Source organism: Dreissena polymorpha, chromosome 1 (assembly GCF_020536995.1).
Source record: "Dreissena polymorpha isolate Duluth1 chromosome 1, UMN_Dpol_1.0, whole genome shotgun sequence".
Classification (NCBI taxonomy): Eukaryota; Metazoa; Mollusca; class Bivalvia; order Myida; family Dreissenidae; genus Dreissena; species Dreissena polymorpha.
The window spans coordinates 27,841,144-27,856,831 of NC_068355.1; the positions used below are offsets into that span (position 1 = coordinate 27,841,144).

At 36.4% G+C, this 15,688-nt stretch overlaps 1 protein-coding gene across 1 annotated transcript in view; it reads right to left on the reverse strand.

Moving 5' to 3' along the window:
• The window catches only part of LOC127864936 (uncharacterized), a 198,810-nt gene extending 192,426 nt beyond the window's left edge, over window positions 1-6,384 (reverse strand). The window contains exon 1 of the mRNA XM_052404827.1: window positions 5,963-6,384. Within this exon, the coding sequence (XP_052260787.1) occupies window positions 5,963-6,300 (338 nt within the window). The 5' untranslated portion in view covers window positions 6,301-6,384. The remainder of the gene's footprint in view (window positions 1-5,962) is intronic.
• Window positions 6,385-15,688: the final 9,304 nt, after the last annotated feature.

The following is a 15,688-nucleotide window of genomic DNA, read 5'->3' on the forward strand; positions in this document are numbered from 1 at the left end:
GGTGGGGGTGAGAGGGGGCAATAATGTGGGGTATGGTAATTTATTAGATGTTTAAAAAAAGAATTTTTTTGGGGGGGTGGGGGTAGGGGGGTGGGGGTTTGAGAGGGGGATATAATGTAGGGTGTGGCAATTTATAAATGTTTAAAAAAAAATTGGGGGGGGGGGGGTTGGGGGGAAGGGGGTGGGGGTGAGAGGGGGTAATAATGTGGGGTGTGGTAATTTATAGGATGTTTAAAAAAAATTAAACATCCTATAAATTACCACACCCCACATTAATAATGTGGGGTTTGGTTATTTATTAGATGTTTAAAAAAAATTGGGGGGGGTCGGGGAGTAGGGGGGAGTGAGAGGGGGGTATAATGTGGGGTGTGGTAATTTATTAGATGTTTAAAAAAAATTGGGGGGTGGGGGTGGGGGGTGGTGGGTAGGGGGGGTAGGGGGGCGACAGGGGGTGAGAGGGGGGTATAATGTGGGGTGTGGTAATTTATAAGATGTGTAAAAAATAAATTGGGGGGGAGGGGGGTGGGGGGTGGGGGTGAGAGGGGGTAATATTGTGGGGTGGGGTAATTTATTAGATGTTTTAAAAAACAAGGGCTGTTTGTTAAACATGCATGCCCCCCATATGGGCTGTCCGTTGTAGTGGCAGCCATTGTGTGAATACGTTTTTTGTCACTGTGATCTTGACCTTTGACCTAGTGACCTGAAAATCAATAGGGGTCATCTGTGAGTCACGATCAATGTACCTATGAAGTGTCATGATCCTAGGCAAAAGCGTTCTTGAGTTATCATCCGAAAATCATTTTACTATTTCGGGTCACCGTGACCTTGACCTTTGACCTTGTGACCTCAAAATCAATAGAGGTCATCTGTGAGTCATGATCAATCTACCTGTGAAGTTTCATGATCCTAGGCATATGCGTTCTTGAGTTATCATCCGAAAACCATTTTACTATTTCGGGTCACTGTGACCTTGACCTTTGACCTAGTGACCTCAAAATCAATAGGGGTCATCTGCGAGTCATGATCAATCTACCCATGAAGTTTCATGATCCTAGGCGTATGCATTCTTAAATGAACATCCGGAAACCATTTTACTATTTTGGGTCACCGTGACCTTGACCTTTGACCTAGTGACCTCAAAATCAATAGGGGTCATCTGCAAGGCATGATCAATCTACCCATGAAGTTTTATGATCCTAGGCGTATGCGTTCTTGAGTTATCATTGAAAAACCATTTTACTATTTCGGGTCACCGTGACCTTGACCTTTGACGTAGTGACCTCAAAATCCATAGGGGTCATCTGCGAGTCATGATTAATGTACCTATGAAGTTTCATGATCCTAGGCCCAAGCGTTCTTGAGTTATTGTCTGACAACCACCTGGTGGACGGACTGACCAACAGACCGACATACCGACATGAGCAAAGCAATATACCCCCTCTTCTTCGAAGGGGGGCATACAAATTGGGGGGGGTGGGGGGGAGTGGGGTATTGGGGTGGGGGGTAAGGAGGAGTGAGAGGGGGTATAATATGGGGTGTGGTAATTTATAAGATGTTTAAAAAAAATGTTTATTAGGGGGTGAGGGGGGTGTGGGGGGGGTAGGGGGTTGGGGGTGAGAGGGGGTATAATGTGGAGTAATTTATAAGATGTTTAAAAAAATTGTGGGGGTGGGGGGTGGGGTGGGGGTAGAGGGGGTGGGGTGAGAGGGGGTAATAATATGGGGAGGGGTAATTTATTAAATGTTTAAAAAAAAATGGGGGTGGGGGGTAGGGGGGGTAGGGGGGAGTGAGAGGGGGGTATAATGTGAGGTGGGGTTATTCAGGGCTTCCGCTGTCGTTCGCCAAATTCGCCGTTGGCGAAAGTTTCGCAAATTCGGCGAATAAAATTATCGGTTGGCGAAAATGCTCGGCGAAACGTTTTTAAAATTCGGCGAATAAAATTCTCGGTTGGCGAAAATGCTCGGCGAAACGTTTTTTGCCTGTCAAGTACCATCCCAGATAGTAAATTCTTTCACCGTCGACTGTGCGTCAATAAATCATCGTGTTATTAACCAGAAAATTTGATACGCAGTCTGCTGCAACACCGGTCAGAACCGGTCATCGAAACAAAGCAAACTTGCTGGTGCATTGTGTACTGGCAATGACGTCACCATCTATGTATAGAACGCTTGCTGGTGTGAAAACAAAAGGTGTTATCGTACATCTTATCGGCTAAGATAAACAATAAACACTGATAAAAGACTGCTACCGATTCCAATCAATTTGAGTAATAGCAGTTAGCGAATTATCAACTAAGTCCCACAATGAACGCAAGTAAAGAAATTGATAATTGATTTTAATTTCGAGTAGTTTGTTAATTGTTTGCAATGTTTGTTAAAGATCATAGTCTTAATGTGTTGCAATTGTGAATGACGACAGGTGTATGGGAATACAAGCCTAAACATTGTCAGAATTGCGTTTTCCACTATGGCAACCTTAGGCAATAAGCGTCCTTTGGACGCTGACGAATGTATTGAATCGGTCTCAAAAAAAAATCAAATCTGACAAAAGATCGTTAAAAAATTTGGCTTTCGGAATTCATGTGGTTCGATTATAACGCAAAATCAAAAACGATGTTTTGCAAAATAAGCATACAGTTTCAAAAATCAAATTCATTCACACCTGGGTGTAGTATGATGAAAAAAGACAACATTTTAAAACACAAAAACTCAAAAGGTAATAAAAAAGAATGACAATCATTAATATTAAAATGTATATACATGAATATTGTTTATATTATTAATAATATATTAAAAATAACAATAATAATTTATGTTCATAATAAATATATATTGACACTTTTCAAAATGAGCTTTTTGTTTTGAAATTTAGCATATTTGATTTTGTTTATTTTAGGTCACAAAGAGGCCTCACAAGCGTCTACTGAGTATAGTCTGAAAACATCTATGACAAATGTGCAGGCTGCAGCAATATCCAAAAGTGAAGCGGCTGTGTGTTGGCTATGACTAATGTGTACTTTGCTGCACAACTGTGTTTTTTTGTTATGCACACATGATGATTATAGTAATAAACATATTAAAGCTTCTTTGTTTAGTTTCTTCTTTAACACTACTGTAGCCTATACAACAGGCGGAACCGAATGCTTTGCTAATACTTTAGCTACAGTTTCTAAAATTTGGCTACAAAAAAATCCAGTTGGCTAAAATGTTGGCTACAGAAATTTTTGGGCCAGGGGAAGCCCTGGTTATTTATTAGATGTTTAAACTAGCTTCAATATTGCAGAAGTGACATTTCATGAGCAATTTTGACCCATATATTTGACCTTGAAGGATGACCTTGACCTTGACCTTTCACCACTCAAAATGTGCAGCTCCATGAGATACACATGCACGCCAAATATCAAGTTACTATCTTCAATATTGCAAAAGTATTCATAAAATAAGCCATTTGGGCAACATATATTTGACCTCTGACCTTGAAGGATGACCTTGACCTTGACCTTTCACCACTCAAAATGTGCAGCTCCATGAGATACACATGCATGCCAAATATCAAGTTGCTTTCTTCAATATTGCAAAAGTACTCATAAAACAAGGGACAAAATTGTCACAAAACCAGGTTTTCATTGTGAAAAAAAAATCTGATAAAGGGAGAAAACTCAAACTGAACTTTTGAAATGAACAAACAAAATTAACCCCCTTTTTAAGTTTGTTTAAAAAAAAAATCAATTTTTAGTTGTGGCGACCTTGACATTGGAGATATTGACGTGATTCTTTCGTGCGACACACCGTCCCATGATGGTGAACAAATGTGCCAAATGATTTTAAAATCTCACAATGAATGACATAGTTATGGCCAGGACAAGCTCATTTATGGCCATTTTTGACCTTTGAACTCAAAGTGTGACCTTGACCTTGGAGATATCGACGTAATTATTTGGCGCGACACACCGTCCAATGATGGTGAACAAATGTGCCAAATGATTTTAAAATCTGACAATGAACGACATAGCTATGGCCCGGACAAGCTTGTTCCGCCCGCCCGCCAGCCAGCCAGCCCGCCCTCATTCGCCAATCTAATAACCAGTTTTTTCCTTCGGAAAACCTGGTTAATGAGCGATTTTGGCCACATATATTTGACATCTGACCTTGAAGGATGACCTTGACCTTTCACCACTCAAAATGTACAGCTCCATGAGACACACATGCATGCCAAATATCAAGTTGCTATCTTGAATATTGAAATACTGCAAAAGTGTACATTAAATGAGCGATTTTGACCCATATATTTGACCTTTGACCTTGAAGGATGACCTTGACCTTTCACCACTCAAAATGTGCAGCTCCATGAGATACATATGCATGCCAAATATCAAGTTGCTATCTTCAATATTGCAAAAGTTATTGCAAATGTTAAAGTTGGCGCAAACCAACCAACCAACCAACCAACAGACCAACCAACAGACAGGGCAAAAACAATATATCCCCCACTACTATAGTGGGGGACATAAAAAACAAAAGGGGATGGGGGTAGGGGGGGGTTAATGTGGGGTGTGGTAATTTATTACATGATGTTTAAAAAAAATTGGGAGGGGGGTGATATCCTTTATTCATTAAACATGAAATTTTAACTTATTGCATTTGTTTCCCCTGTATATAAGAAAGATATAATAGGGTATTACCTCCCCTGTCCTGCTTATATTTATATGAATCAAAAAAATTAAACATTAACACAATATTTAATATACAAAATATACAAAAAAATCATATTCTGATAATAATATTACTGATCCACTTTAATTTACTCAAAGGATGATGTTTCAATGGACTGATAATCATAGATTTAGGATTACAGACCAGTTGCTTCAGTTATATTGTTCAGAGTTCGCCCTTTTGGCCGCGTATGCATTCTTGAGTTATCATCCAAAAGTGTCATGATCCTAGGCAAAAGCGTTCTTGAGTTATCATCCAAAAACCATTTTACTATTTTGGGTCACCGTGACCTTTGACCTAGTGACCTCATTATCAATAGGGGTCATCTGCTCATGATCAATGTACCTATGAAGTTTCATGATCCTAGGTCTAAGCGTTCTTTGAGGTATCATCAGGAAACCACCTGGTGGACGGACCGACCGACCGACAGACGGACCGACATGAGCAAAGCAATATACCCCCTTTTCTTCGATGGGGGGCATAAATATCTATTTAACACTCATGCCTTAATTTTTCAGTCCAAAATTGGGGCATTAGGTTAAAATTGTTGGAAAACTAACAAACAATATTCCATTTCCGTCCACATACCATTCCCACCACAAAACTTATTCTTCCTAATATTGAACATAAAATGTGTCATAAACATAAACATTAATTATTTTCTGAAATTTAAGCTAATTGTAGGACATTTTTCTATTTTCTTATCTCAAAAATGATGTAATTGACGTCCAAATGGAACGTCTGTCACATACGTTAACATGTTACTTGATAGGCACGCACTAGACGCTGTTCTTACTTAAAAATAAACACGAAGAATCGGGCATAATTTTTTATTGTAACTGAAATTTTGAATGAATGATACATGGACAAACCCTTTTTTTGAAAATGGCGGAAAATTTCTTTGAATGATAACAAACTTTGTATTTAATTAAATATCTTATTTAATTGCTACTTTGCAAATGCTTATCCCCACCATGGTTGGAATAATTAAAAAAATAATGATTTGTATAAATGGGAGTTATATCACAACAGATGAAAGTGTTTTTAGAAGCCACAGTAAGAAACATACCGAAAATGTCTCTAGATAGCAATTAGCTATACCACAGCAATTTGCCTCACCAAGATTCTTATTAAGAATGTTATCAATATGACTGAATATTGCTTGTCACTATAGTTTTGGTTAATGTGGTACAATTATTGGTATTGAAATATGCATTATAATTCAATAAGGTAATATATATTTAAAATACCTGTGATCAACACATTTAGAGCAGCACAGCCGACTGTGGTCCTTGCAGAATTTAGTTAATTGTTCATCTTTGTGAATATCACATGTTCTAAGATAATGCTCCATTTTCTTAGAAAGTGGCCACTTCATTATTTCATCCTTTCCATAAGGAGATTGTTTATTAAACCACAGACCATGATTTCTGTGATACTTAATACACTGTCCACAGTAAAATGTATTGCATTTTTTACAGTAAAATACTGCATTTATCTCCTTATTATGATCTTGGCAGATTGAACAACAATATTCTTTATCCACAACATGGCCTTCAGCAACAAAACCCACAGAAAATGTTGCCATGTTTAATAATTAAACTTCAGCAAAGTTAAATTAAAATGAAATATAAAATCAGAGTATGGCTGTTAAACAAAATTTATATTTAAGAAAAACACTTTACATGTTGTTTAATGAGTCAAGCAATTAAAAAAAAACTTTAACAATTTTTGTGTGTTCAAAAGTCTAGAAATAAAGATTTAGATCGGAACAGAAACCAAGCTAAGCATCAAATGACATTCATTGGTCCGATACAAGTAAACAGTTCAACAATGTGAGCTGGCAAGTGACTATTGGCTCATGTGACATTCATTTTATGTTCTGCAGTGAATAGGATTTTAGTGTAACATAAACTTACTGTAAACCTGATAGTTACACAGACCCATTATACAGGTGGTATTATGAATTAGGCACACATCTGATCTTTGAGCAAAAACATTATATTGTGTTTTTTTCAGTTTACATTTTTAAACACAAAATTATGGTTAAACTCTCGTAATATAATGCAATATGAAATACACAAGTTTTTTGTGACAACTGCTTTAACAAGAGGGCCCAGATTGAACAAGATTGCTCACCTGGTTAATGGAGCAAGGCTAATTTTGATCAGATTGGCATGAATGATGATTTCAACAAAGTTTGAAAAATACTACAATCATATACCACATATAAAAGCTGTGTGGTGTGTGGTTTAAGATAAGTTCTTTATAATTAATTATGATATATAATTACAAATAAAAACTATCCAACAAAAAATACGAAGAACAACCCCTTCAGGTGTTGCGAAAAGATTAAAAAAAATTTTTTTTTAAATACATCATACATACATTTCTGTACCATATTTTCCAGGTTATAATAAGTCCCACCAGATTAAAAGACACATTCCCTAATAATTTCTAACATCTTTCAAAGTTGTCCACACAGTTCCTCTAGCTCAAAAATGTATTTAGCCAAAGTTTTCCTGGCTATGGCAAAATTCTTCTATTTTTCTAACCTAAAAAGATGGTTATATGGTGATATACAACACATTTCAAATCCCTGACCTTGTGGTTTTGGAGAATATCAGTACAGTATATACTATTTAGAGTCAATAAAAATTATATCATCCCTAGGGCAAAGCCAGTTTTGACCTCTGAGTGCCATAATTCTACGTAAGCCTTACCAATCGCCGAAATCGCCTTTGGCGATTACAATTCCTGGCTGGCGATTAAAAATAAGATTTTCATGAAATTGGCGATTGAAAAAAAAAAGACCCTATGCTTTTCAAATGCACAATCTCAATGTCTGTTTTCATATCGCCAGAAACATCGCTAAGATTACACAGATAACACCCTCACCAAAAAGGCCCCAGGGGATAATGACGACCACCAAGGTCGATAATCCGCATGGCTATTGTCTAAATTATCCCCCGCCATAGGCAAAGGGATATTTTTTGGTGTTGTCCGTCCGTCCTTCTTTCCATCCGTCCATCTGTCCGGAGCCATATCTTGGAAGTTCTTTGGCGGATTTCATTGAAACTTGGTATGAGTATATATATGGATAAGAGGATGATGCACGCCAAATGGCATTGTACACCATCTGTTAATAACGGAGTTATGGCCCTTTGTATCTTGAAAAAATGCTTTTTTGAGTGTCAAATATAATACTTTTGTGTCCAGAAGCATATTGTTGGGGGATATCAATTCAACGAATTTGCTTGTTTGTCACACTTTACACTGCAACAAGACTTTTTTGAACATTTGGGTTACTCGGTGATTTACATGATAACTGAAGCGTGCCCTGTAATGACCTATAGATGTTAAGATTCAAAGTTATCGAATCGACCCGTACAGAATTGTCATTTAACAAGATGGGCGGAGTTATGTCATTATTGACTATAAACTATTTTCCAGAGAAACAGCGATTTGAAAGACCGATTTAGAAAGTGAGCTGAAGATTCCGGGAAAAATGGATGCTTCAAACGAAAAAAGAAAGTCGAAGCAACAGAAATTAACACAATTCTTTAGAAAAGAATGCGGACAGAATAATGTTAGCTCCGGAAATTAACAAATGTTAGGTTCGCGATCGGAGGATATCTCAAATAGTGCAGACGCGAATGCAGAATCGGATTATATATAAACAGTTTAAAACAGTTTCAAAGTTCTACAGTTAACTATATTTTTGGAATTTATTTCTTCAATTTTTATGAACTGAAAAGTTCAGGATAGTTTCAATATGAACATATGTTAAACATATTCCTAGTTGATACAATGTTGGTTTTTAAAAGAGATCTGTGTGGGTTTAATTAATATTTTCTTTGAGTCCCCTCAAAATGTAAGAGGGGGTCAAGTCCCCTTTTCCTGAATGTGAGGGGCCAGAACTCATATCTACGTTTTTCTAGATGCAACCCTGCAGATCTCCAATGAGAGACATCGGATGCTTGCCCAAGCCAGTTATGAAATCATACCCGTCAAGTCTCACGGTTTCGCAGTGAGTCTCACGATTTTTGGCATGCAATGACGTCTCACGCGGACTTAGTAATTTCTCACGCATTTCTTCAAAAACAAAAATAAAAAAAAAGTAATGTTTCCATTTCATAAAATGTATAATTGCTACCGAGACAGGCGGGCTGTTTTAGTGGTTTCTAACCTAAATACCACATCAGGGTTTTTTTTGGCCCGATTTTATAGCCGAAATTCGGCTATGTTCCCATTCCCAAAAAGTATACTTTTTTCCCAAAATGTGGCAAAAAATTCCCAATTGGCCAAAAAAAAAAAAAAATTTTTTTTTTTTTTTTTTTTATAAAGAAGTCTTATGTGTATTTTATCTCAATTTTAATTCAATTACATCTAACAAAGTATTATATGATTTTTTTTTCTTTTAATTTGAATGATTATAAAGAGTTAAATCAAATTTAGTATTTCCCTAATCAGTGGACTTTTCGTGTGGAAAAAAGGCTAATGAATTTATATTCCCAATTTCATGAAAATGCCGATAAAATTCCCAATTCCAAAGCCATGGGCTATCTTCCCAAAAAGTGGAAAAAAAAACCTGCACATGTACCGAAAACTGTTTAATGGTTAATGTATCATTATCACTACGCCACCGGTGTTTATGTAAACAAAAAAAAAAATCGTCTGCAAAATGCCAGCAAGTGGCTCACCAGAAGAAAAAACTTCAAGCAAAAAAAGGGCTAATTTCATAAAAAAAGAAGTCATTATTTTGCTCAGGAAATAGCCCCAAAACGCACTACAGACCGTCTAGGATCAAAAAAAATTCAGGGGAGGGCATGCCCACGGACCCCCCTAGATTTGGCTACTAAGTTTTTTTCCTTAGCGCCAACCTAGTAATTTGAACCAACTTAGCAGAGGACCTAAATGTGATGTTACACACAAAATATTATACCTTGACCCTTCCAGTTTCATACAATACAATTTTTCATGCAATTAATGTTTAACCCTTTCCCACTCTGAAGCAAAGTTAAAATGGAAGTCTGTTCAGGTTTTATGCTGTGTGCTGCTAATCAGTATCTAAGGGTTGGAAATGAAGCCTTTAAATTTTGAATCAAATTAGAATGGTCTTAAATTAAATTAAATTTTCTGAGGGACTACAAATGCGTCAAAATACGTATCTATGAGGTAAAAGGTTAATTTAATTCTACATTTACATTTAGTTCTGCTGATTTCATTTGCAGTTGCACAAATGCTATGCTTTTCTTTTACTTGTTCCATGTTTTGTTTGCGTGACTTATGTATTAATGACTGACACATGGTCTGGTCAAGGAAGATAATAATACCAATGTTATTTAAAATCCTCCTAAGCAAGTTTATGTTACAAATAAGACACTTTAACCTAGAGCATGGATTTATTTTGGGACACATTGTCTGATAGTCAGGGAAATATAAAATATGAAGCCACATTAAAATCCTTTTAGGAATGCAATTTTTAAACATTACAGAGCTGATATAAATTTCAGACAGAATACTCACACCCACACCCACACACCAGAACTCAGACCAGCATAGAGGGAAGGTGTAACTAATATTTGACCTCCTTCAGGGCCTTAAACATGCCAAATGTGTGAACAAGTCGCTTTAATGGCTTATCAACAGTGGATTTTAAATTGAACGTTAAACCCTTTCCCCAATAGATGCGTATAATCCCAAGTCTATCGATTTCCCGATACATGCGTTTATTACCGTCTCTATCGATTACCGCATACATGCGAATTTGTCCGTGTCTATCCATTACCCGATAATCCCGTATATTCCCAATGTCCATTTTCAAATGCAAATTCTGATTAATATTGACGACAAAAGTGCTCAAGAAAACTCATAAACACAAACATCGGACATTTTTCTAAAGTATCAAATGAATTTCGGCATATGTTTCTATTTAAAGATTTGATGAAATAGGTGTCCAATCGGGACAAGGGTATTCAAACACGCGTAAATAACTTAATGTGGTGTGCGCGCATCATGTACAGTTAATGTTCTGTTACAAATTGTAGCCAGAAATAAATACATGTATATACCCATGATATTTTCGTGTCAAGTCTTTGTTTGGACAAAAAGCGCGCAAAAATAGGCGTGTGCGTATTTATTCATATACACAAAAACTGCGTAGCGCAGACAACATTGTAAAAGCTTCGTAGTAAATTTCCATTTGAGTATCGGGGTATCTCGCAAATGATTTTGACATTTTCCTGAATAAAATAAAAGAAATAAACGCTGCATCATTTTCATATTTTAGTTCCTTCAATATTGCAACAATTATTGTACTGTATCTGATTGCACGCAAAGTGCCGTGTACAGTTCATGAATATTCTTTTACAACGACCAATTAACAGCGTCATCTATATTTAGATTTTATGCAATATGTACAAGTCATTTTCTGGAAATTGGGAGAAAGTAAAAGTGATTTTTCGAAAATAAACCAAAGTTTTTTTCCATTTAATTTGTCATAATTATTTATATTTTATGTTGTCTGTGTATGTTTGTTTGGTTCTCATTTATCTTATGAAAATTAATATTGTAATGATAAATGTTTAAAGCAAGCCCCGTTTCCGAGATCATTTACGAGAATTACTTCGATATATTTACTGACATATAAAATCATGGTTTTGACAGACGACACGTGCTTATCTAAAGTTGGTGTTTTTGTAATACACAGGATATTGGATTATCGCTGCTTGATTGAGCAATAAAACAAAGACGCAGTCGGCGGTTTTCAGTAGGCCTTTTGTACTGACCAACATAATAATTAATAATGCGCGTGCTTATCTAACATTTAGGGATAAAACACCCGGGATACTAGACACTTTGGGCTTGTTTGAGCCATAAAACGCAATCCCGGTGGCTTTTTTCAGTAGCACACGTGTCCAGAAACTAACGAGTTCGGGTAATAAAGCACAGAGATTATGATCTGAAAACTGCATGGAGTCTGAAATGAAACAAAATGCCGACAAATCAAAAGATTAATCGCTTAATGTTTCAGTATACAATTCAATATTTTAAGGTGGGGTTCTCACTGCGTTTTCTGTTGCATTTGCATACGCTTGTATTACTTGTTATATCCTCTTATTATTTATTAGAATACATACTTAAAATTTATATGGTTGGAAAGAGAATTTATTTCTCTACAATATTTACATTGACACAAATGATGTGAAATGCAAGTAACTAAGTGAAAATTAAGCCTAAACAAGACAGGTGTAACAGTTGGGAATTTTTCCATTATTTTCCCAATAACCCTATTGAGATGGTGTAGTCAGGCTTATCAGCTGTATATGGAGTCACTGTTACCAGAACAGCAGGACTGGTATTGGCCTGGAGTGGCAGATCAGATAAGAAGTCTATCAGGGAAAGGGTTAAGATATGGTTCTCAGATTGCAACCATTACTAGTCTATTCTTCGAGTGATTTGGCAGGTATGATATGAAAGCAATTCAATTGATTGTAGATCTTTTCAAATTGCCTGACACTACACTCACACAAAGAGATTTGCGGAGCGATTATATCTAATGAATATATTACAATTTATAGGTATTCACTGGGTAGGGTAATCTCATTGTAGGAGCTATTGAAGCATGGGTACTGATTAATTTTCAAATATCATATTTGGACCAGAGAACATTTTAAGGTATAACATTTCCATTATAATTATTCAAGTGTGCTATCAATTCAAATTATCAAATAAGCAATGTCAGTGTTCTGCCATTAGTATATTCAAGATAAATATGTTAATAGATCTGTTATTCAGCTTTTAAAAATTACTTTAACATTCCAACAGACCTACAGTGAGTTAAATGAATATACTCTATGGACATTTCTGTTTTGAAAAATTCTTTTAAAGCTATTGAGTTGGTCACAAGTGATACATTATCTTATGCAACTAAATTTCTTATGTTTATAATCATACTTCACATATTTATATATAAATCATTAACTGCTACTGGCATTCAATTATTGAGTAATTTGAGTTTACAATAATGTATCCATGTCAATTTTATATGTATTTAAATCAATCTTGTGTGGCCTCCTAACAATGTACACCAATCAAGGACATAAAAAACAAGCAAATTGGTTGAATTGATATCCCCACATGACCTAATAAAGTTTCTTTATGGATGGGTGCTCATCTCTTGAAATACAGTATAATTCTTCAACAAAATAATTAAGTATAGGGTAATTTTTTACAGCATTGAAATTTTCCTCCTTAATATCTATAAACCCATGAAGTTGCAATTGTTGACATCTTACTTTATCTGAGACAAAGCCCTGAAAGGTTATATCATACAAAAATAACAAAGGCCAATAACTGCTATTTGAGAAAGTGCAAGGCAATGCTCCGTATTGATATCTATACATCCATGAATAGTGTTTAAAACAGTGAAAAATATCATTATTTTTCATTGTATTTTATTCCCGCTCTTCTACAGTAAATGCAACGGCCTGCAAATGATGTCTGGCTCAAAATTGTGAAATAACATAGCGTCATTTAATTCGGATTCCCGTGTAATTTTCTGATAAACATGGATTTTTATAGCAGTAAGTTTGTCAACTGGGTATACAATACTCAGAAAATTTGTTAGTTTCAATAGACTATCAATTTTTTTTCACTCGTGATCATAGAAAGTATATATTTTCACTTTTGGCTTCGCAACTCACGAAAAGAATAATTTCTATTTCTATCATCACTTTACCAAAACCAACAAATATCCTCTCTATATTTCACATACTCATTCAGCATACATCAATTGCATATTGTTTGTTCATACATATTTATCCCATTTTCAACGCGACATTGACGGTATAACACCTTATGGAATATACTAGCCTGTATTCCACCTTGTGGGATATACCTGTCGCATGCACAGACTACTTTTTATTTAACAACTGAATGATTTTTCATCAAAAATCTCTAGAGTCGATAAACTTTGGCTTTAAAATTAAAAATACGCCCTACAACCTTTAGATCTAGCCGTTCCCCATCCGTAAAATGAATCAGCTGATTGATGGCGTCATAAAATGACATACCGTAAAAACGCAGTCATAAGTCTACCCGGCTCATAAGTCGGGGGGTATACTTTGGTACCAAAATTGGAGATTTTGAGTATGTTAGCTTCATAAGTAAGAAATTTTCTGTTTACAAATTTCATAAACGGACGCCATTTTAAATGTACATGAAGTTGCGGTAGTATTCTATACATTGCACATGACGCCAATCACGCACTAGTTTCTCACTTATACCAAACTCACGTTCAGCAGCACTGTTGTTATTTAAATTCTCCGCAAACTCTATCACACGTATTTTAAATGCATTGTCATAAGCCTGGCGTTTGCGATTGCCAGGCATTTTCAAAGATTTATCGTAAGTCCAGTTGTGTTTTTGTTTATCTAATTAATAAATGGTTGCACTCAATAATCCACGCTAGTAATTATCCACAAACTATTTTCCGCTTTTAATCCGATGAAACAATATTATCACTGTAATCCAATCTTTTTACTTTTAATCTGACTGTCAAAACAATTGATTAGTGTCTCGGTAAAACGTGTTTTTCTAACAATGATTGACATACCCAAGAGAACGCTAACTCCACCTTTTTCTCTGAAACAGTTTCAAAGGCGGAGCTATACACGTGCTCAAGCATAATGGGACGATTGCAAGCGAGTTACAAACAAGCGATTGGTTAAGCATATCGCTTCTCTAAACAAAGGAATCCAATTTTGAGGGCGAGAAAGGTGTTCTTTATGGCTTCTTGACAGGAAACGGCTTTCCTTTGATGACGTCAAACTGTCTATTCACACATATTGCGAATTTTCGCGAGACTTTAAATGATGTCCTTGATTCTTTGTTTACATGAACAGTAAAAAAACAAACAAAGGGAGTTTGCCCATACGGTGAATGAGCAAAGAAGGTTTGCCCATGCGGTGTATAAGCAAAGGGGGTATGCCAGGGTTCCACACTAAGGCATGTCCGACAGACATTGTCTAGTAAGATCCATTGTTGGGCTAGTAAAACTGCGGGCTAGCTTGTCTGACTGGTCGTACATAAATTAAACAAGGGCTGTTTGCATGCATGCCCCCCATATGGGCTGTCCGTTGTAGTGGCAGCCATCGTGTGAATACGTTTTTTGTCACTGTGACCTTGACCTTTGACCTAGTGACCTGAAAATCAATAGGGGTCATCTGCGAGTCACGATCAATGTACCTATGAAGTGTCATGATCCTAGGCAAAAGCGTTCTTGAGTTATCATCCGAAAATCATTTTACTATTTCGGGTCACCGTGACCTTGACCTTTGACCTCAAAATCAATAGGGGTCATCTGCGAGTCATGATCAATCTACCTGTGAAGTTTCATGATCCTAGGCATATGCGTTCTTGAGTTATCATCCGAAAACCATTTTACTATTTCGGGTTACCGTGACCTTGACCTTTGACCTAGCAACCTCAAAATCAATAGGGGTCATCTGCGAGTCATGATCAATCTACCCATGAAGTTTTATGATCCTAGGCGTATGCATTCTTGAGTTATCATCCGAAAACCATTTTACTATTTTGGGTTACCGTGACCTTGACCTTTGACCTAGCAACCTCAAAATCAATAGGGGTCATCTGCGAGTCATGATCAATCTACCCATGAAGTTTTATGATCCTAGGCGTATGCATTCTTGAGTTATCATCCGGAAACCATTTTACTATTTCGGGTCACCGTGACCTTGACCTTTGACATAGTGACCTCAAAATCAATAGGGGTCATCTGCGAGTCATGATCAATCTACCCATGAAGTTTCATGATCCTAGGCGTATGCGTTCTTGAGTTATCATTCAAAAACCATTTTACTATTTCGGGTCACCGTGACCTTGACCTTTGAACTAGTGACCTAAAAATCCATAGCGGTCATCTGCGAGTCATGATTAATGTACCTATGACG